Source organism: Rhinolophus sinicus, linkage group LG06 (assembly GCF_036562045.2).
Source record: "Rhinolophus sinicus isolate RSC01 linkage group LG06, ASM3656204v1, whole genome shotgun sequence".
Classification (NCBI taxonomy): Eukaryota; Metazoa; Chordata; class Mammalia; order Chiroptera; family Rhinolophidae; genus Rhinolophus; species Rhinolophus sinicus.
In genome coordinates this window covers 71932539-71955833 of record NC_133756.1, presented here as the reverse complement: position 1 = coordinate 71955833, position 23295 = coordinate 71932539, and the positions used below count along the sequence as shown (strand labels likewise).

General features: G+C 42.3%; 1 protein-coding gene across 4 annotated transcripts in view; it reads left to right on the top strand.

The window, feature by feature from the left end:
* LY86 (lymphocyte antigen 86) overlaps positions 1 to 23295 on the top strand; it is a 64519-nt gene that overhangs the window by 3578 nt on the left and 37646 nt on the right. Inside the window, exon 1 of one of the 4 annotated variants that reach the window (XM_074335269.1) lies at positions 21039 to 21174. The exons of the other annotated variants lie outside the window; for them this stretch is intronic. Coding sequence (XP_074191370.1) covers positions 21060 to 21174 — 115 coding nt within the window. The 5' untranslated portion in view covers positions 21039 to 21059. Of the gene's footprint in view, positions 1 to 21038; positions 21175 to 23295 lie in introns of those variants that run through there. 4 annotated transcript variants of the gene reach the window in all.

The window sequence follows — 23295 nt, the reverse complement described above, 5'->3', positions numbered from 1 at the left end:
TTTACATTGATAACACAGCACAGAGGCTACATGTTGTGATGCTCTGCCCAGCCCTGATGTTTGGACATCTTCAGTGCACATCAGGGGCTCCTAGAATTCCAATATGCACATGGACATGGGAGGGTCAGCTGACAAAACAAAGGATCCATTATTTTCTGAGTTTAGTGTTTCATTTCTCTCTTCTCTTTTTGTTTAATAATTTTAGTGGGAAGGGGAGTCTTAGGCTAGAGACTGTTCTGAGTAATACAAAAATCTTTGAGAAGGAAAAAAGAACCTCAGAAGCATTTGCTGAGCTCTGAATATTGACCAGGAAGTGAGCAAAATATTCTGAAAAAGCAGAAGTCCTGCTCTGTCCAACTGTTAGTGCTGCAGTAAAAAAGAGAACCATGGTCTTTACAAAAGGAAAGCAGAAACAAAATCATTTGGGGGCCTTTCTCTGATTAAACCATAAAACAATTCTCAGGGCTAGAAGAAGCCCAGGGACCTCACCCCATGCACATACAATAAATGTGCACCAATGTATTTACTTACATGCTCCCTCTATCACAACAAGACATAAGGTAGATTACAAAAGGACACATGACGGTAGGATGAACTGGGAGAAGCAGGGTAAGGCAGGGGGAAGAAGGGGAATAATAAAGTCAGGGAAGGTCAGGACACATACAACAGATGAGGCAGTGCGAGGGATATGATTTGGCGCCTGGAATCAGCAAATTCATCCAACCATTGGGCAATATACTAAGTCTCCTGTCCTTGATTATAAAGTGGGTGTATGGGTTTCCTAGAGCTGCTGTAACAAGTTACCACTTGGTGGCTTAAAACAACACTCATTTATTTTTTCAGAGTTGTGGACGTCAGAAGTCCCAAGTCAGTCTCACTTGGTCAAATGCCACACTCCCTTGGAAACTCTAGGGAAAAATATCTTTCCTTGTCTTTTCCAGCTCCTACAGCTGCATTCCTTGCATTCCTTGGCTCACAGCCCCTTCCTCCATCTACAAAGCCAACAACATATTCCTCTTGCTTCAGCTATCACATTGCTTTCTTCTGTGTCAAATCTCCCTCTACCTCCTTCTTATGAGGACACTTGTGATTAGGATAATCTCACTATCTCAAGATCCTTAGTTTAATAACATTTGCTAAGTCTCTTCTGCCAAAAAAAAAGGTAACATTCAAGGGTTCCTAGGATTAGGACATGATTATCTTTGGGAGCCATTTTTCAGCCCACTACAAAAGGGATAATAAATGTGCACACCTCTCAGGGCTCTGTGAGGATTAAGTGTGAAGGATTGCATGAAAAGTGCTGAGCACATACTATGTGCAATAAATCTTTGCTACTGATGACTTGTAAGATGTTTTACAGTCACTAGACTATGAGTTTTCTTGAAACCAAATCAAACAAGGAAATTACATTATTTGCAAAATAAAACCAGTTTTAAGGAGATGTCCAGCTTTTCCTGATACCTGGATGAGCTTAAGAGGAATTTCTCCTTGGAGAGATGGCATCCTGGACAACATCTTGATAAAGGATGCCACAGTGACTCACATTTGTTGTTTTTCATGGTGCCTCTTGGTGTGGACCAAGGGCTCATCGCTAAAACACAATTCAGGACTAATTTTGCCAAGGGTCACAGTAAAACCTTCCACAGATGTGGCACTTGCAGGCCTGGGTTACTCAAAGGCACTACCCATAGGAATGGATGAGCTATGTGCTCCCAGCAACCATCCATAAATATCATTATTGTTGTTGCTGCTGTTATGGGGTTTTGATAAGGATTGGAGAACAGAGATCTAGGTTGTATTTTCTGGCAAGAGTCTTGAGTGCAGAGACTTCAATGTTGTCATTTAACATGCTTTGACATCAACCAGGCAGAGAGGAGGGTCATAAAAGTAAGAGACCTATGACACATGTCTAAATGACTGCCTGTCCCCCGTTTAATTTCTCTGACACTCACAGTTGACCTGGCCATTCAAGCGGCTCCAGGGAGTTGTCTAGGGCAGGGGTCTACAAATGAAACCCACAGGCCATATCCCGCCTATTGCCTGCTTCTGTCCAGCCCTCGAACTAAGGCTGATTTTTACATTTTTAAGTAGCTAAACATAAAATATATATATATATATATATATGACATGCAATTCTATGGAATTCAAATTTCTGTGTCCATAAATAAAGTTTCATTGGAACACAGTCACACTCACCCTTTTATGGATCGTCTTTGGTGGCTGCCAAGCTACAGTGACATAGCTGGGTGGTGTGGTAGTGACTGTACAGCCCACAGAGTCTGAAATATTAAGTATTTGACTCCTTATAGAAGAAGTTTGCTGGTCCCTCTTCAAGGTGAGGAAGGACTCTCAAGCTCTTCAGCAGATTAGAGCCACAAGTTCTAGGTCTTCGGAATGACTGCAGCCATAGAGAGGCTGGATGGTCAAGTGGGCTTGATCTTTAAACCACCATCGTCACAAGGAATTTATAGGAGACCTTACAGAGAATCATCATTACCATAAAAATCTCCTGCTTCTGCCTAACATTTTACAATTTATAAATTCCTTTCATCTATGAGGTCTCATTCAATTCTTGCTAACAACCCTATGAGGTATGTGTATCTCCATCTCCCAAATAGAGAAACTGAAGCACATACATATTGACTACCTTAATCAAGTAGTACACCTGAGCCGTGATACAAACCTAAGTGTCTGACTCCATGCCCAGGGACTTAAAGCTGTGTCGTGGCATTCTAATAGTGAGCAACCCAGGCCACACGATCCCCGGAGCATAGGGTGGCTACAGGGAGAAGGCTCAGCTCAAACACTCAGTCTTTGGGTGAAGAGGTAAAACCCCAGTGTTCTGTGGACCAGAAAAGGAAGGAGGAGGAAGAGGAGATGGAAGGGGGAAAAGGAGGAGGAGGAGAAGGAGGAGGACATTTGTCTTCTAATTCAAGGATTGTTTCCTCTTTCCCCACCCCCACCCACTCCAGCCTCCTTTCTCTGCACTCACTCAGAGCCTCAGAGCTGGGCCAGTTTGGCTCTTCCCGTGTCCATCAGGGACCTGCAGTGGCCATAGAGGAGAAGGAACACTCACGCCTACATTTTTCAGTCGCATGTACCAAGTTCTCTTTTGTTGCAGAGGTGTCTGGGAATGACATTTACCATTCTCTTACCAGTAACAGCATGTTTTGCAGTCAGAGCCCTCCTGAAAAGATCGGCATGCTTATTCCATAGGGAAACCCTACATCTCCCACACCTGACAGCAGTTTCCTCTGTGGAGAAGATGGTGAGTGGAGAAGAGGGCAGAGAGGGATCCCTAGCTTTGGCAATAAGTTGATGTATGTGGGTGGTACCCATGGGGCCCAGCCAGCTACCTGGGAGTTTCTAGGGTCAGGAAACCATCGCATCCATTCACCATGCTTCAAACTTGTAATCAACACCTGCTCCCCACTTCTTGATGGCAATCAGCTTTGTCCATGTCGGTCTAAATAGGTTTTGCCTGTTGCTGAAGTTTGCTGCAGGGCCAGCACTTTATCTGACCTCCAAAAAGTCCTTAATTACAAAGTCAAAATCAGGTCACATGCACCTGGATAATCCATCAAGATAGTCAAACAGGACAATTAATCAGACTTAAAGAATACAAAGCAATGCTGGCAACTTCTCCTCCAAAACAGGATAAGCTGTAAATGACCTAGCTGTACAGCAGAATGAACAGGCATGTTAATAAAATGTTCATAGAAAAAAAATTATTTTTCAAAACTGTCCTGGGAGGGAAGGAAGGGGGGAAAAAACTGCTTTCCTCAAAGCCTAATAATTTGGAAGCAAATGGACCCTAAGACCAACACAAAAGAAGCAAAAACATCAAAACATAATAGTAATAATGGTAAACATCACAGACCAAGTAGTCATTTAGCAGTTCTTTAAAATATAGCGCACAGAAAGCGATTTCTCTCTTAGTTTATTTTCCAAGACTAATAAGGATATAAATAAAATGCAATTAAAGAAAAGTAGACAAATAACCAGAGAAATAAAGATGCAATTCCAAAGGGTTAACCTTGGGTACGCAGGATTAAACAGCAAGCTAGCTGCCTTGATCAGAATGAGATCTTTTGGCCCAAATGTAAAGGCAGGATGTTGATTTTTTTTTAGTTATATACATATATATGAATGTCAACATTGAGACACAGATTTTTAAAAGTAGAAACAGGAAAAAGTTGAGAGTGAACAGGAGCGGGAAGAGAACAGAGCCTACAGGTGTGTTTCTGCTGGGAAGCCATTGGGCTCCCCCGTTAATTCCTCCAAACACTTTTTAAAGGAGAGGCTGAGTGAACAGGGACCTAAAGAGAAATCAGCCCAGAGTCTGTGAGTTTAAGAAGCCTCTTCTGTGCAGGCAGGAAATGTCTTCCCAGGTCTTTCCATCCTCGGGCCAACTCCCCAGGGGCAGCTTTGGTCCTGTTTTGGAGGAGAACCTTTGCAGAGGTGGAGACGGGTGAGGGCTCTGGCCCAGCTCTGCAGCTATTTCTGTAGAAACTCCAGCATTGACAATGCATTCCCAAAGTAGTCACCAGTGTGAGGTTCTGGGAAGGCTTCAGACTCGGGCCGGCAGAAGGGGGAGAGTGCAGGGATCCAAAGCAGCTATTTTTCCTTGAGGCTAAGGAAGGCAAAGGTGAGAGAGCCCCTTCCCAGCCCCAGCTTGTGCCCCTGGAGCACCTGGCAGAGGCCTGCAGGCACCAGGCTCCAGGTAACAAGAAGCATGCAGCTGGCAGAGCCTTCAGCAACACTGATAAGAGCAGTCGGAGGCACAAAGCAGTGGCAGTGCCAGTCACGGTCACGCAGGTGCAGGCACTGCCCTCCAAAACCCAACAATGGGGCAGGCGCAGATTTTAATTAAAAGGGTTACCCGCCCAGCAAGTCTATGCCACCTGGGTTGGTGTTCAGTCCTTCTCTGGGATGCTTTGTAAACTGATATTGCAGGCCCCCATCCAGTGGCTTTGTTCTGGGATCCCAGAGCAGTCATGTGGGCATCGGAAGACGTGCTCTGGGATTTACCAGGAAACAAGTACATGCACATCCGTCTGGGTGCAATTGATGGGTGATTCATGCTCAGTGGGCAATGTGCGAGTCTGCATCTGCCAGCGTCCTTGTGTGGGATCCAAGAAGGCGTCATTGTGTGTCCCTTCTTGAAATTCTGTGCCAGTTCTGCCTTCAGGCAGAAGTGAGTGGTAACCAACCCAATAGCTAGGAGGAGAAAGAAAAGGATCCTAGAGCAGAAAATGCTGCTTCCGAGCATAATTTATAGTTGAGGATTGATTCTCACAAACTGTCTGCTTAGCCAAAGTGCTGCCAGTGGAATCCATTGTTTGAAGCCTGACATCTCCCCTTATGGCCAGGGGGGAACTGCGCCAGCCCCACTGTGAAATCCAGAATACAAGGATGAGGGTTTCCTCTGCCTGTTAGCCGTCAGGATCCTTTCTCATAGCTGGGGTCTTTCTTATTCAAAGGGTTCCTCTGTATGTGATCAACTTAGTCTTCCTATACTGTATTAAAAATGTCCCTTTACACAATTAAACACTATTTGCATAATTAATACAACAAAACTTTGTAAATTACATTAATTTTATTGCTGACATGCATACAGTGATCATGAATTTATTAATAGAATTGTAAGCATTTAATCTAATACAGATTTCCTTAAATGCTTTAAAAGCGGGAGAAGCAAACAAATTATCACAATGATTATTCTACTTATTATCTTTACCTTTTAATATTGATTACATGGGACTATATTTATTTCTTTATCATCTTTAGATTAATATTTATTCCTACCTGTATTCTTATACCTTCCTGGGGTTATAGTAATACTTAATTCAGTATTTTCCTAGGTGTCTAGTACGTTCCAGGCCAAAACTAGAGAGTAATAGCTCAAACCAGCCAAAGATACAGGTTTTGAGCTACCAATCGATTCTGGCTTGGTGGTTGGAGAGCAAGCTCTCTTTCCTTAAACTTGACCTGAGGTCTTACATCCTGAAGACCTTTTAAAGCCCCTTCCTTTCAAAAGTTCCCTGTGTCCTGGTGCTTTTTCCTAAAAAAAAAAAAAAAAAAAAAAAAAAAAAGTGTGTTTTGCTGGATCATTGTGATGTTACTTACTCATTGTCCTAGCGTTATTATACATTAACCTGGTCTGTCAGCATTGTTGGAAAATTAGCCTGCCATGGTAATATAAAAAATGTAATTAGAGGGGTATTTAGAGTTGACGGATTTTGTCTGCACAGTTGACACTCATCTGTACAGCATTTAGCTGACTCATCATCTTAACACTTAGAACATAGCACTGGGCTGTCTTTCTACTTGTATATGCTATGGGATCACTGGTGCTGATTTCCATCCAATTTTTATATGAGAACACTTGAGCCAATCAGTCTTTCTGTTCTGCTTTTTTCTGGCTCATTCACAACTCTTTGTCCTTACTCCTACCTCCTTGTAAAGATAGAGAAAACTGCACCATTCTCTGGGGTCTGTCCCTAAGGGTGGAAACATGCTGAAACTCCAGATAACTAGGAACACGGCTTCATGTTCCTCTAGTGCTTGGGATGTAACCCAAATTCCTTCCTGTCATTCATTGTTGAGCCTGTATCACCCAGAAATGCTTTCTAAGTAATCAATAAAAACAGAATCACAAGAGATGAGGTCTTCAAGAGCTCAAAACAACAGGCGCTGTCTTCCTATTCCCAGCAACTGCCTGGCATTGCTAAAATGCTGCTTGCTCCAACCAGCAAAAGAGAGCAAGTTCCCAGTGGTTCCCCCCTCCCCACCTCCTCTGAGTCAGAGATGAGCAGAGCAGCCTACACTAGCTCTGGCTCACAGCCTGTGTACAATTCCATGGCCAGTGTCGCCAACCGCAGTGCACAGTAGCTGTATACCTGCAAAGGGAGGAAGGAGCCCAAGAAATGCTCCAGAACAGGGTGAGGTTGCTGGAGCAGCTCTTGGAAGCAGCCTTATGCTTTGTGAGGCCAAAAGATCATTTGCTCACAGTTGGCCTTGTGAACACCTATTGTGGTAACAGATGCTAATTGGTCCTGGGGTGGGGGCTGTTCCATGACCATCTATTTCTCCACAGTCCTAGCAGTTGTTGGCACATAAGCAGGGTCAGCATTATGCCAGTCCCTGTCCACAGGCTCAGGGTAAACTGGGAACCTCTTACAGAACTGGGAAATGTTCTGACCAGACAGAAACTCAGGGCTCCTGTCCAAGCATCTCCTTATTCAGAAACACTCTGAGCCAGAGGGGCAATGTGTCTTCACCATAGCCGCAAAGCTAGATGGCAGCAGAACCTGAGAGGACCCTCCCAGGTCGCTCTGCTTCCTCTGTCAGCATAAAAGCCATGATGTGAACTTACCAAAATTCAGGTCAAAGATACCACATATATGAAAGTCAGACCCTCTCCCCCATACCCACATCCTCCAAGTGCAAAAGTTTCCCTTTCTACTCAGCCCTTCTCTTCAGGCAATCTGCCAACAGCCCTAAAAACCAAGTGTCTTTGCATGTACAAAAGATCTATGGTGGCTCACTCATAATATTGAGAGGGCCAACAGTTCCTTAAATGTACTATCATTGCAGACTTCACATAGAAATGACATAGTTTCACAGAGCAGTGAAAGCGAGAGCTTGTTTAGAATGAAAGCCGCCTTCTTGTATGTATGAGTTTCATTCAGGATTCTAACAACACTTAGAAAAGAAATAACCATGGCAGAGGAGACCTACATATGAATGAGAGGTGACTTGGCCCCTAAAGCCCTAAAGCTTGATGCCAGCAGCTTGCTTCTCCTTGTCTTTTCTCCATATATAGAAAAGCTTGCTAAGGACAACCAACTTCAGCCATTAGGCAAATGCCCAAATTCTTCCACTCCCCTCACTGGGGTCATCTGGCTCAGTCTGGGTTGTGGATGGAGGCTATTCCAAAACGGAAGTACTAGGAGGCTCAGTTCTCCAGAGACTCTAAATTTCAGCCTGACCTACACTGAGCTGTTTGGAATCCAAGTGGAGTGGAAAGTCGGCAGTAAGATTATTTTTCCAGGGTGAACAATAGCTTTTCTGCCTCCCACTTGGCTTTGGTCTTAACTAAATTAAAGAGCAATTCTTGTGTAAGTGAGTATGTACATTTCAAAAAAAAAAAGAATACCTGAGGAGAAAAATCACCAACGGCTCTTAGTTTATTTGAACCAGTGGTTGAACAGAGCACAGGCTTTCTAGCAAGTACTAAGTGTCCTAACCAAAATGTATCTGACATTTTAGAGCCAATAACCAAAATAATGAGCAGGAGTCTCCTTTGCAAACATTGCCTGCTCTCAGGGACTCTGCAGCGCTGCCTTGCTAAGGGAGCGGACCTTTGGAGTTCTAGATAGCAGTGACAGGAGAACAAGCAAGAAAGAGTAGGTCACAGTTACCGTCCTGCAAAATCAGTCATCTCCCTACATCTCACCCATTCCAGAAGAGGAATCAAAAATGCAAAAACCCTAATGGAAAAAGCAAATTATGAATGAAGTGGGTCAATTGCAATATACAATAAAAAGTGACAGGGACGACGGCTTTTGGCCTCATCTGAAGGAGGAAACTATTGGCCCTCTCCATCTGATCATCATGTGGGCATGTGGGACCTTTGATGTCCGATCTTCTAATTTTTCAAAACAAACTAGAGTTTCTAATCTAGAGACCCAATCTCTTAATTTATAAATATGGCAACTAGTCTAAGTGTTTTTAAACATTGTGCAGGCCAACAAAATATATCTGAAAGCTAGACGCAACCATGGACTAGCAGTTTGCAGCCTCTCCTGAAGAGAGGGGAGAGTTGAACCTTTTTTCACCACTCAAAGGCCTTCTCTTCCTTGTTTCAAAGCATGTCTAAGAAACCATCTTACAGCTCAGTTTTACCATCACTGTTCTCTGTATCAAAGTGACATCACCACATGTATCCCCAAGAATGCCAAATATATAACAGTTAGGTATCCATTTACTCATTGTGGAATATTCTTACCAGCCCAATAATCACGTGCTAAAGCATGTCCAGTTCATACAATTTCCATCATCCTTCAAACTGGAACTGCTAATTAGATTTTGTGCCAATTTTGACTCAAATCTGTTGAAATATTTCTTGCTACCTACAAACATCACTAAAATGTGTATTTTTAAAAGATAGCAAGAAATCAGGTAGCCTAGAGTATAAATTGCTCCAGAGATGAAACTATTCCTTAGAATTTATCTTTGAATCCATAGTACTTAGCACCGTATACATAGTCAATACTCACTATAAATTAAAAGAATTAGTATAAATATTAAGATCAGCGTTTTCTCAAAAATGGTCCCCGACACCTGAATTGAATGCAAATTTATTTGAGAAAGGATCTTAAGAAGCACCAACAGAGAATGAAGAAGTGAAATGAGGAAGTAAAGGAAGCCAATCAAAATAGCCACTGTGGTAAATTGGGGCTTAGTCCTTCTAGGGACCTCTGGGAGAACCTGTACAACATGAGTCAGAGTGGTCAGATCTGAAGGGAGAAGAAACTGGAGCACTGATCTATCAACTCTTATCTGTTGTGGTTGTTCCTAGGTACATTAACTCCCCAGGACTTCTGGCTTGACTGTGATGGAACAAGCTCACTCCCACATGCAGAGAAAGCCCTCAGGCAGAGCCATAGGTATTTGTAAGAAGAAGGCTTTGCAGAGAATAAATGCCCTGCTGGAGTGTCCTTGTGTATTTGAATCTCTAATATACACTAAAGCATCCATGAACAGGACACTGGTAGAAAACAGACCAAGATAGCCCACCAAAAATGACCTGTGCACCTAGGGAAAATGTATGGTGTAGATAATCTTCTGGTCTACATATCATGAAAAACTCTTGTTAGCTGAAAATAATGAGTAAAATGTGACACAAATATTTTTCAGTGCATAACTGAGCATGCAGGATAGGATGCGAAGCCTCCAGAAAGCCCCAAAACAGAAAATTCAACATTAAAGCTGTGTCTGCCTTTAGTAAATATGTCAGTCTGCATGAACCAGAACTTAGACTTCAGTGGTTGTGTGGGAGTCTGGCAAGAGTGTCCTGTGCTGTGCAAATGGGAAATTGATCACTCCATGAAGCCAGGACCTTCAAGGAGTTATATCCACAATTTTTTAAAAACTGGATAAGAAAAGAAAAATATATTATTCAGCAAAGGTGGAAGACAAGGAAACTTATCTAGCCCTACCTGGCCTCTAGAGAAAATAAGTCTTCCCGGAGAACTAGTAGCTCTAGACCTGCTACCACATAGGTTTGGTGCCCAAATGTATGTTACCTTCATGATGCAGAAAATCCCAAGCCTAGAAAGTAGGTGAAAGTGGGCCTTGATTGGGAACAGCTGGGGAATATTGGCAGCAGGAAATGTAAATCATCTCTGGAGGGACACACACCCTCAATTCACAGGATTTCTGATAATTGAGCTCATAATCCAAAATTTAAAAATATGAAGAAATAAACAATCTAGAGGGGAAATCATCAGAAAAACAAAACAAAACAAAAACAAAAATAAAAACACAGCAGAATAATACCCTTAAATACATTAGATTTAGAAAATATAAGATTCAGAATGTAAAATAAGAAAGTGTCATTTGTTTAAAGAAATGAAAGAGAGAGTCTAAAATGTGAGCAAGGAAAAATATGTCAAAAAAAGATCAGGAAGATTTAAAAAAGAATCAAATAGAACCCCTTAAAATTAAATATTTAATTGTTGAAATAAGAAATTAATTGTTAGGTTAAAACACAGATTTTAAAATAGCTGAAGAGAGAACTAATGAACTGGATGAAAGTTCTGGAGATAATACTCAAAATGTATCACAAAGAAATAAAGAGATGAAAGATATGAGCTGCAGCTTCAGAATAAAATAGACAAAACGGGGGGAAAGCAATTTCTGAAGATAAATGCTAGGATTTATCTTCAGACAATTTTCTAAAATTAATAAAAGACATTAATCTTTAAATTTAGTAAACACAGCAATTCCCACGTAGGATTCACAAAAGAATTCCACAACTAGATCAATCACGGTAAAACCACAAATCAACAAGTCAAAATACAACTGGTAAAAGTAGCAAGAGAAATTACCTTAAAAGATATTATATTTAGACTAACAGCAGATTTCTAAATAGCAACATTAATAGTCAGAGAAAAGAGAAAATAACAATTTACCTAGAATTCTGTATATAGCTTATTGTCATTCAATAATAAGAGTAAATTAAAGATATTTTTTGAACAAACAAAATCTAGAGTTTGATACCAAAAGACTCTCAGGAAAGAAACTTTCTAAGAGATACCTCAGAAAGAAATAAAACGCTCCCAAAAGTAAGTTCTGAGATGCAAGTCGGAATGACAAGCAAAGAATTGGTAAATTTAAATAAATGATGAACGTAAGGATGATAATATTGTCTAATTTGAAACAGAAATATTTTGTCTTCTATTGTTACATAACAGATTACACCAAAATTTAGCAGCTTAAAACAGCAAATTATTATCTCACAGTTTTTTTTTGTTTTGTTTTGTTTTGTGTTTTTTTTGTTTGTTTGTTTTTTATTAAATTTATTGGGGTGACAATTGTTAGTAAAATTACATAGATTTCAGGTGTACAATTCTGTATTACATCATCTATAAATCCCATTGTAAGGAGGGTAAGGGGGGTATCTCACAGTTTTGATCTGGGCAAGAATTTGGGTGTGGATTAATAAGGTGTCTCTGATAATAGGGTCTCATAGTCCGATCATATCACTGTTGTTCTGGGCTGCCGCCATCTCAAGGCCTGATCAGGAAAAGATGTCCTTCCAAAGTCATGCGAGTATGTGGCTGTTCATAGGCCTCAGAAGGCCCACTCCAAGCTTGCTCACATGGCTGCCAGCAGGATTCAGGGCCTCAGTGGCTATTGGCCAGAGGCGTCATTTTTTTGCCATGTAGACCTCTCCACAGGGCTACTCACAACATGACCTCCCTGCTTCTCCCGAATCAGGGCTCTGAGAAGGAGAGGGCAAGAAAGACAGAGGTCACAGGTCTTCATAGCTTAATCCCAGAAGCAACACCCCAACATATTGCCATGTTTTCTGCTTTAGAGCAAGTCACTGGGTCACTCAAGGGGAGATGTGTACACAAGGGTATGAATTAGGAGGAGGAATCATTGGGGCCGTACTGGAGGCTGCCCACCACAAGGGAACAATACAGCACAATAGCACATGGAAGAGGGGACTGATGATGGAACATAAAACATTCTGATGTCCTTGTTTTTGTATTTTTCAAGGAGAAGGTGAAGTTCTAGAGATTTGTTGCACAACAACGTGAGTGTACTTAACACTACTGAACTATATACACTTAAAAATGGTAAAGGTGATACATTTAATATCATGTGGTTTTTGCCACAATAAAAAATAAATGTAAAAGTCACGAAGCTGTGAAGTACAGCATAAGGAATAGAGTCAATAATATTGCAATAACTATGTATGGGGTCAGATGAGTACTAGATTCATTGCAGTGATCACTTCATAAGTTATATAAATGTCTAATCACTATGTTGTACACCTGAAACTAATATAATATTATTGCATGTCAACTGTAATTGAAAGATTTTTAAAAATCTATTAAAAAATAAATAAATAAATGCCAAGAAAGAAGTAAAAAAATAAATTAACTTCAAGCTTTATTAAGCAAAATATTCACATTAAAAATTCAAGGGTAACTATTAAAAATCAAGAAATATAGTATATAACTTTCAAAGTATTGAGGAAAAAAATTTTAAACACTTCAATCAATCCAAAAGAATGCTGGAAAGAAGGGAAGAAAGGAACATAGAAAAATCCAGGCATAAAAAAGAAAACCCAAATATAAATGAGAAACAATTACAAATATATTAGAAGTCTCAATAAATATAAACTGACTAAAGTAAACTGATTAAAAAAAAAAAGAATGCCAGATTGAATTTTAAAAATCAGCTCTCTCTGCTCTTTACAGAAATACACTTATAATAACATAGACCTACAGTGAACATAACATTTAATGGTGAAACATTGAAAGCAATTCCTTTAAAACTCAGAACAAGACAGGAATGCCCACCATCACCCCTTCTATTCAACATTGCACAGAAGGCGCTAGCCAGCATAATAAGACAAGAAAAATAAAATGTTTAAGTATTTGAAAGGAGGAAACAAAAACATTATTATATGCATACAATATGACTGTTCATGTAGGAAAACCTAATCTAAAAATTATTGGAATTAAAAAGAGTTGCATTAATATTAGATTGGTGCAAACATACTTGCAGTTTAAAAGGTTAAAAATAATTGCAAAACTACAATTACTTTTGCACCAACCTAATAATTTGTTTTGGGGCCGATTTATGACATTATTCCAGGAGATAGCTAACACGTGCAACTTTGGTTAATTTGTTTTCATGGCTGTGGAATATATAATTATGTCTATAGACTACAGTTGTGTCCATTCTTCTTTGATGAATATTTAGATTGCTTCCAATTTTTTACAGTTACAAATGTTGTGAGCATCTATTGTTTATGTCTCCTTGTGTCAGGAAAAAAAATTCCCAGCTCTGGACTTATTTTCCATTTCTCTGAAGCTTAAGCCCAGGCAAAAGTATTTAGGAGAACTGCTCTAATTTTTATCAGTTTTGTCTAGTAATGTTTGCATACAATAATAGTTTTTAAATGCTATGTTCTTAAAACACATAAACAGACGTTAAGAAAAGGCTAAGCAACAATGGTGTGAAAGAGAAGGGTGAAGTGTTGAGTCAGGGTCTACTTGAAATTTTGCTTTGATCAACTCATGTGTTCCGTTTAATGTGTGGTCAGGGTAGTGGGGAGCAGGAGAGCTGTCATTAGTTGGCAGGTGCACTATTCTCATTTATTAATCTGAAGTCAGTTTTTTTCATCTTATTTTTCATGTTGGTTTGCTACTTTCCAATGTAATTCTTTTTATATTGTTAGCAAAAGTATTTTTAACTCTAATTAGGAGAGAAACAGTAGGATCGATTCAGAAAGCAGAGAAGTGAGTCCTTTACTTGGTTAGGGATCTGATTTGCTGGAAGAGAGGAATATTGCTGGCAGAAGCCAAAGGAAGCTAGTTCTTGTTTCCTCCAGCATCTACCTGTAAGTGCTTATGGCCCTGTATTATTCGTGCCCTGGGATTCTATTCCCTGGTGGCCTATGTTACACAAATGACAAAATACACAGAAGAAGTGCAGAGTTTACCATAGAAACATCTCTCTCCTTCCCGTCAGGGAGAACTCTATAGAGTTGGACATCAGACCCAACTCATTCTGCCTCCATATCCCAATGTAAGAGATGCACGAAGAAATGGTGGGCTGGTTTTAGGAATGCAGAGTGCTACTTCCCTGATTTCAGCAAAAAGCATCCTGGTAGAAACTCCCATTGGTACCCCTTTGCCTTCTCAGGAAGTCCCCACAGTGTCTTTAGGAAGAATGGATCCCATGCCCTGGATACACTGTGCCTCTTCTTCTCTAGTTAAGAACGAGTCTGCGACCCTCTCTGAACACTTCCTCTACTTTCAAACGTCTCTGTGGGGCACTCTTCTGCTTTTTCTAAATCTGGGTGGTCACATTCAGACACAGTGTCACTATGGCCCCTTTGCTGACCTGTTAACAGTAAGAGGAGGGTCTTTACAGGTGTTGTGGATTGAAAGTTTGTGTCCCCCCAAAATTCAAAGTTTGAAGCTCTAAACCCTAACGTGATGGTATTTGGAGGTGGGGCCGTTAGGGGGTAAATAGGGTTAGATGAGGTCAAGGGGATGGAGCCTCATAATAGGATTGGATCCTGGGAAGAGGAAGAGACCCCGGCTCTGTCTCCCTCTGTCCTGTGAGCGATTATTGAGTCAACCATCTGCAAACCAGGACGAGGTTCTCCACCAGGAACCAAATAAGCCAGCATGTTGATCTTAGACTCCCCAGCCCCCAGAACTGTGGGAAATAATGTCTGTTGTTCAAGCCACCTCGTCTGTGGTATTTTGTTATGGCAGCCTGACAGACAACATGTCAGCTCTGTCAATAGGCTTGCTTCCTAGGAAAAGTGTAAATTGATTTTTTCCTCTCGTGAGTCTGATGGAGGATTAGAAACAGCAGTGGACAATTCATTACCACGTGTGGGGAGAGCAGTACTTAAGGAGGAAGAAAAATATATTAAGTTGATCTCATACTTGAAAGCATTAGGGAAACAAATCTTAATAATTAACACTTGTTCTGCAGGCCACCACATGACACAGCCTGGCCAAAATTGCCTCGGGGCCTGGAATGCACCATTGAGACGGAAGGGTGGGGGCTAAGTAAGGAAGGCCTCCCCCCACCCAGTCACAGCCGTCCAAGCTGCCCCCTCCCCCATACAGGCATTAACAACAATTTGCCATGGCTGCTGTGCACTTCTCAGCTCCTACAGTAGTATTTGAATCATTCCCAGGAACATTCTTCTCATTTCACGGAGGGAGTCTTGCCAGAACTTCGAAGGCTGAGTGGGTGTAGAAGTTGTCCATCCCACATTGAGTTACAGCCCCTCTCCTGATTTCTCCCCAGGGAACAAGCTTCTCTTTCAAGAGTTTCTCTTTCAGAGGACCCACCTGCCTTGCTGGAGGGAACATAAAATGTACAGCCACTCGGGAAAACAGCTGCATTTTTCTTATAAAGCTAAATGTATGCATAACATATAACCCAGCAATCCCAGAGAAATTTCCCAGAGAAATGAAAACTATGTTCATGCAAAAATCTGTCAGTGAAAAATCATAACAGCTTTATTTGCAATAGCCCCAAATTGCCCCAAATTGCCCAAATGTCCTTCAACAGGTGAGTGGTTCAACAAGCTGTGATACATTCACACTGTGAATACTACTCAGAAATAAAAATGAATGAACTATTGATACACACAACCTGGAAGGATCTCAAGGCCATTATGACACATGAAAAGAAATCCAGTCTCAAAAGGTTACATAATGTATGGTTCTAGTGACACAACATTCTCAAGATGGCGAGGGGGTCGTCGGGTAGGGAGTGATTCTAAAATGACAGCATGAGAAAGAGCTTTTGTGTCTGTGTCTTGATTGTGGTGGTGCTTACATGCAAAAAAAAATGTGTATAGAACTACACATGCACGAGTGCACACGAAAACTGGTGAGAGTGGAAGGTGGCTTGTAGATTGTACCAGCATTGGTGTCCTGGCCTTGATATCCAGTTATGTAAGATGTTACCATGAGGGGAAGTATGTGAAGGACACCCATGGCTTCTCTGGTCTTTTAGCACCTATAAGTCTATCATTATTTCAAAATAAAAAGTTAATTTAAAAAAAAGGAAAGACGTGGCCTAGCTCTGACCCTAAAGCTACACGTCTTCCTTGCAAGAGTATTGTCTACAGTGCAGGCCCCAAGCCCCTGAGGCAGGCTCTACAGCCCTGGCCTCCAGGGCCTCTGAGAAGCTGGCACCAGAGGGAAGTGTGATGTTGTAAATGGTGCCAGGTGTCCCCTTTTACAGGGGAGGAAATGGAAGCTCAGTGAGGCCAGGTGATTGCTAGCTGTCACCCCAATTTAGATTCTGAGTTAAGTGGAAGCAGCTCTTCCTAGAACCTCTCCAGCCAAGAGTGCTTTAAAATGGTTAGCCTAAAAGGTCAAAGTGAGACAGGGCTGGGGTTTTTGTATTTCCAAAATGTGTGCGAGTGTGTGTGTATGTGTATATTTAAGGGCTGCAAAGGATAAACTGATTTTGGTGTCAAATTATGGGCATCAGTGGGACAGTAATTCAGTTCCACGTGATAGCCAGCTGTTCAGCAAAGTCAGGAAAGGGTGAGAAGGACTGAGCTACTTACCTACAAGACGTGGGCCAATGATGACGGTGGAAACTCTCCCTAACCCCAACAGTCGCAGAAATTGTTTCACCAAGGTTGGCTCTTTCTCTGGGAGTATAGAGGAAGAGAGCAGAAAGCTATCTTTCTGGTGCCATTTTAAGCAATAAATGAAAGCTATTAAGTAAAGGAAAGTACAGGGAAAAAATTAAGTCTCTGGCCTTGCCAGGATCCTTCCACAGGTGACTCTAGGATCTTTAAGGTCTGTGGATGTCCCTGCAAACACCTCTGACCTCAGGTCTTCAAAGAACTGCATTGATAGTATTCAAGGTGAACACCACAATGTAGGACTGGCTTGATTTCACCAAGAGCTTTTGTTGGCAAATTCCCAGAAATTACACTTTCTTCAGAACTTTGTATATGTTGTTCTTTGCCCCAAGGTTCACAGAAAAGAGTTCATGTGGACCCTGAAGACAGGCTCCAGCCCTTCCCGATGTGTGACCCTGGGCAATTTCTGTAAACCCTCTTTGCCTTGGTTGTCTTAACTCTTAAAATGGAGAGAAGAATAGTATCTCTGTCTTAGGCCCCTGTGAGGATCCAAGGTGATACATGTATAATACTTAGAACAGCACCTGCCTGTGGTCAGAACTATAAAAGTGGCCACTCCCATTATGTTCCCCTGGGTCCTCTGCAGCTCAGAGGCCTGATCTCTGGTGTCACTTCCACCCCCTGCCGGACCACCCACACTGCATTACATTCTCCTCTCTTGTGTTCTGCAGCATCTTGTAGCTACACGGTCCAGCGACCATGTTTACCTTCTCTTCTACATTCTGTTCCAAACTGTACACTTGCCTTATTAGGGAGACCACTGCATGGACGGTGTAGATGCCTGACCACTGCAGTGTCACCTGAAGCTGAATAATAGTGAATGTCAACTATAATTTAATATATATGTATAGTCACAGGACATGGAGTACAGCATAGGGAATAGAGTCAATGGAATTGTAATAACTATATATGATGTCAGAGGGTACATCTGAAACTTAGAAAAAAGAAAAAAAAACTCCACTGAAGTACCAATTAAAACCTTAAAAGAAAAGTCAGGGGCTCTGCCTAAAAGTAAGTCATCTGCATCCCCCCATGCAGTTCAGCGCTCAGCACGCAGTAGGGCTCAGAACAGGTTTATGATGGGATCAACAAACAACAGGTATCAGTTTCTTGTCTTTGCTGTCCAAGTAGCATCTCCCACTCTATTTATTCTCAGGATTTACCAAAAATAGGAAAAATCAAATTGCTGGCATGCTCTGATAGCTGCTCAGACTTCAAATGTGTGTCCTAAACACAGTCTAAGTGGGGGACATTTATTCCCCAGTCTGAGTACTGAGAACTATGAAGGGAAAAATAATTTTTATAGCCCTTTGTACTGCGAGAGGGCAAACTGAGGGATTTTGAGGGCTAACTGACTTATTAAAAAGAACATGTGTTAGCAAAACATTTGAGATAAAGGAGCAGGCAGGCCATTTTCAAAATCAGTTCTTTTACTACTAAGGGAATATGGTCCTTTACCTTCCCCCTGTCTGATTGTTAATCAACATTCCTTCGTTCACTGTTCACTCAATAAACATTTATGCAGCACCTATCACACTGCAATGAGCCAAACAAGGTTGGTTGAAGTGGGGAACTCAGAAATAGTAAAGGTACTGTGTGTTATTGTTTGTTTTTGGGGGTTTTTTGTTGTTGTTTTTTCAAATTCTTACGGAGTTATTGTGCAGAGAGTTTATAGCTTACACCCTTCCACATCTCTCGAAAGGCAAAAACATTGTTCTTTCTGTGCAGCCTGTATTTGAGTCTGTGTTAGGACCAGAGGCAGCCTCCCAGGAAGTGCAATCGTGCTCATGAAAAAAGTGGATGGATGAGTTGGTATTCCACTCCCACAGGTTATGGAAGTTTGTGGAGAGGCCCTACACACATGCAACACAACATAACACAAAACGCTCCACTCAAGTCACCACCATGGGAAGAATGGTACCCAGACTCCCCAGACTGAACCTTGGCCACCTCCCATGAACACAGAGGACAGAAAAGGACAAAGCTGATGAGGCTACAAAAGATGCCTCTGCTCTCTTCATGTCCGTAATTAAGGCTGAATCTCCTTTATTTACAATCACAGGTTGTTTTGGTTTAGTTTAACTTCAGGATTGCTTTGATCCCACCCACACGTGATTGCTGTGCGTCAGCACAGAGCTCTGCGTGAGCCCCTGCAGGTGGCCACCACTCCTGCAGTGGCCCCGGGGCTCCTCCCACCCCAGCGCTTCTAAGCCCACCCCTCCCACTCATGGCTGCCAACAATCTGCTGTGTTTCCAGGATCTTCTCCACAGCTGGAGTTTGTTATAGATGTGCCACGTTTTATGCACCCAGTCCTCCAACAGCTTTCATCGTCCATCATTTTAGCTCTGCCCTCTTCATCCCTGGACCCCATCTCAAACCTTTCTGGGCCTAGGTTAGTGTTTGGCACAGACGCAAGGAGCCTGAAATAAAACAGAAAAAATTCTCTTAGGGGCTGTTACAAGAATTCTAATTAAGCAGAGCCCTACCTTTCTTGAAATAATTCCTTAACAAGCCACTGGCGTAGCTGCTGAGGCCTCGGGGGAACTGGTGTGTTTCCCTCCTTTGCACTGAGACAGGGGAAATATGTTGTTGTTTCTCTAGAAAAAGAAGTTAGAGAGATGATGAAAAGAGAGGGAAGGAGAGAGCCAGGAATACAGTGACAGATAGCTTGGAGGGAGGGGGCTGCCTCCCTGGAACCCGTCAATCTTCATAAATTCTATAAAACTCGTGAATAGGTTTGTAAGGAGATTGTCATGCAGGGTGTCATGCGGGGTCTCAGCTCCCGCTCCCCACATAAGAACACAGGACACGGTGAGGCCAAGAAGGAACACCCACGGAGCCATAGATAGGGGAGTCATACCACTATAGTCTCGCTGGTGACTGGGTTAGAGACACAGGAAGCAGGAGCCACACTATCCGCAATCCACTGTCTGCTTCTCTCTGCCAACCAACCTCATTTGCCAGCTGCAATCTGCCGTGCTAACTGCAATCGCACTTGCTAGCTCAGCCACCATCTTCTTGCTAGGCCCCCATTTGCTGCTAGCGTAGCCACGGCAGTTATATTAGTGGCCAATGGCTCACTGGTTATAGCTAACAGACAACTAGCCATAGCGGATGGCCATCCAATCACAGTTGATGGCCATTTACCACCTGAGCCAGCACCTTTCCACATGAGGCCGAGAGCCTGGAACCTGCACTCCTGGCTCTGACCCCACAGAGGTTTTTGAGGAATCTATGAAGGGGTGAAACTGTTGGCCTGGAGTGATGCCGTGTAGATCTAGGAGCCCATCCATCAGCTCATACACCAGGAAAGGAGCACAGAACTCGATGTGGCCATTAGCAGTGGTTTCCAACGATGCTGGGCAACAGAATCACCTGGGGAGCATTTAACAATCTCGATGTTCAGGCAGCACCCAGAAGGCCTGGGGTGGGACCTAGGCATCAGCATTTTTACAGAATCGCCCCGATGATTCCAATCTACCACCAACTTTGAGAACTGGTGGCCACGAACATCCTCAACCACAACTGTGTTCCGTACAATCCAATTTACATCTCAAGGGCTAGAAGGCCCTCCCTGACATCTAGGTTTTATTTCAGAAGAATCTGTTGAACTTGACTGAATTATTTTAAACCTGGAGTGCTCTGATGTTCAAAAGAAAAATTTGAAAATAAGTTGATTTCATTTTTGATAGGCGTAATGAAAATAGTCAATATTGCGCTTCTATCAAAATCCACCTTTTTTTGCCCAACTATTGAGTGTCTATTACTTGCCTAGCACTGGCCTAGATGCTCGGCATACTTTGTTCTTCTTAAGTCCTGCAGAAACCTTCTAAGGCCTCTGCTTTTTAGTCTGCTGCTGTGCCTGTGTCTTTGGGGTTGAGAAACAGCTGCCCCTTAGCAGAGTAACAGTGACCCGTGTGGTCCTGGACAGCAGGCCTCGCAAAACTGGGAAGCATGGAAATTGAATGGTGAGGTTTGTCTCGTCCTTTCCTGTGATCAGCCTGAAGCGTAAGAGGGGCAGGTCTTGCCACCTGTGTTTGGCTCGTTTTGCCTCTGACCAAAGCTCTGCTTCTTTCTTTCCGAGTCCTGACTCGCCTTCTGTCTCTCCCCCACATGTGGCCGTGTGAGGGCAAAGCCACAGCAGAAGCTCCCTGTGGCACTGAGGACACTGGAGACGTGAGGCAGTCTCTTCGCTGCCCTAGATCTCAGCCTCTTCATCACAAAACAGGTATATTAACACCCGATGTCCTTGCCACTCAGAAGTATTGGCAGAGAATCAATGATTCACGTACATATGAGAACCTCCTGGGACTCTGGGTTCAAATTCAGTTCTCTAAATAAGCAAAGCCAGGGCTTCTGTCAGATGTTACTCCTCAGCCAGTTTACCGGTCCTTGTTCCTCATGCAGCATATTCCACAGCTTCAGACGCCAAGCACAAACACCTTAGCTTTAAAAAAGAAACAAAACAAACATACCCAGCTCATGACTTCCAGAAGCAAGAGAGGGTTCCTTTTCACCCTTTCCAGAATGATAAGAAAAGTCCCAGGGCTCATCTTCACAACCATGCACTCCAACAGCTAAGGCACCCTGTACGTCACCGCCTGGTTCTTGTCCCCTGTCATAGATGGCCAGATTTGCAGGAAATGCCAAAATGAAATACAACCGGAATATCTGTTTGTGTCTCGGTGTCAGCAAACACTGCCATGGTTCCCACTGCTCCTAAGCCCAGGAGTCATGGAGCCACCAAGGACCCCCTCCCCAGGAGGGGTCTGCCTACTAGTGAAATCTGAATCCCCTCCTTGGAAATGCAGTATAGACACATGCTCTGAATTCTAATCTCCCATTAAAAAGACAGAACAGATTAGCTTTTCTATCCTACACAGACTGACTCTAGATTAGTAACAGAAAATTAACAATTATCAGTACCCACCACAATAAGCAACTTCCCCAGATGCTTCTAGACTTGGGGGAGCCCTGGTAATTTGATCACTACTCAGCCGAAACTAGGGCTGTAGAAAACCTGACCTGGTCAGGAGCCTCCTGCCCTGCCTGGTCCCACGACAGCTACAGTCTCTGGCACATAATACACAGTTAATAAATACTGACAGTGGCAACACTGTCAGTAAGGTTGAGTTTAAAAGGAAAAGGGGTCAGGTAGTATGAAGTGAGTGCATGGAAGACCCACCGTGCACAGAGAAGACCATGAAACATTGATGATAAAAATGAGAGATTGAAGTATATATGTATTTTTTCATGAGTATCTTATTCCTTGATTGTATAGTATTATAATTAGATGATGGAAGTGTTATAAACCATATGAGAACAGAAGCATTTTCTGATTTGTCTTTGTATCCCCATAGCCTAGTGTTCTTCCTGCCATATGTCAGATACTCAGTAAAGGAGAGTGAAGCTAAACTGGAATTCCAACTCTCAAGCCTGTAAGATGCTCTGTCACCTATGAGACAGGTTCAAGTTTGCTCTCATCCTCATGTTAAGATTCTGTGCTATGGGGCACCATGGTGCCCTCTTGGCAACACACAATACAACTGTGAATTCAGTGTTCATTGTTGATCTACTCCTAAGATGCAAAAAATCAAGCATAACAGCCTCTAATGGGTCCTTATGTTCCTTGAGACATTTGGCGAGGTATTTTTGATGAAAGTTTATCTTTCTTATTCTTTATGGTGTCAGTTATATTATAATGTAAAACCATCTCCTCCTAAGCTGAGGGAAGCCAAGCTCAGATTATTCCAGGGGAGTGGAATTCAGAGGCCAAGGTGTCAGGGGGCATGCGGGTTCATACCCCCTTTCCATCAGTAATGAATTCCAAAGAATTCCGTTTCTTTTGCAGTTAGAAACAGACAAGTGAGGGATCCAGAATTTTGAATTGGGCAACCCAGATATACATTCACACTCAAAAATGCATTCAGCAAGCTTACCAGGCAGCCTGCAAGGTGTTTGAGTTCTTGCCCTCTCATATTACCAACAATAGATATTCCACTGTGGTGATGTCCATCCCACTTCTGCTGTGGCCGATATCAAGAACATACTTAAGCATTTTGCATACACAAGAAGCCAGATCACATGTAGGAATTCAAATGTGTGAGTGTATTCCCAATGAAATGCCGACCAAAGAGACTTGAATGAGGATGGAACTACTCTTATTTGAAATAGTGGCCATCAGGGGTCTAGCTGTGCGATTCCATAGTGATAAGATTTGACAGGCAGAAAAAAAGAAGAAGTCAGGAAGTAACAGAACATCATAGTTAGAACACATTGCCACATTACAAGTCATTTGTTTTCTCTTCAAAGGCAGGGAAGGAGCATAAGGGAAAGGGTGGAAGGAACA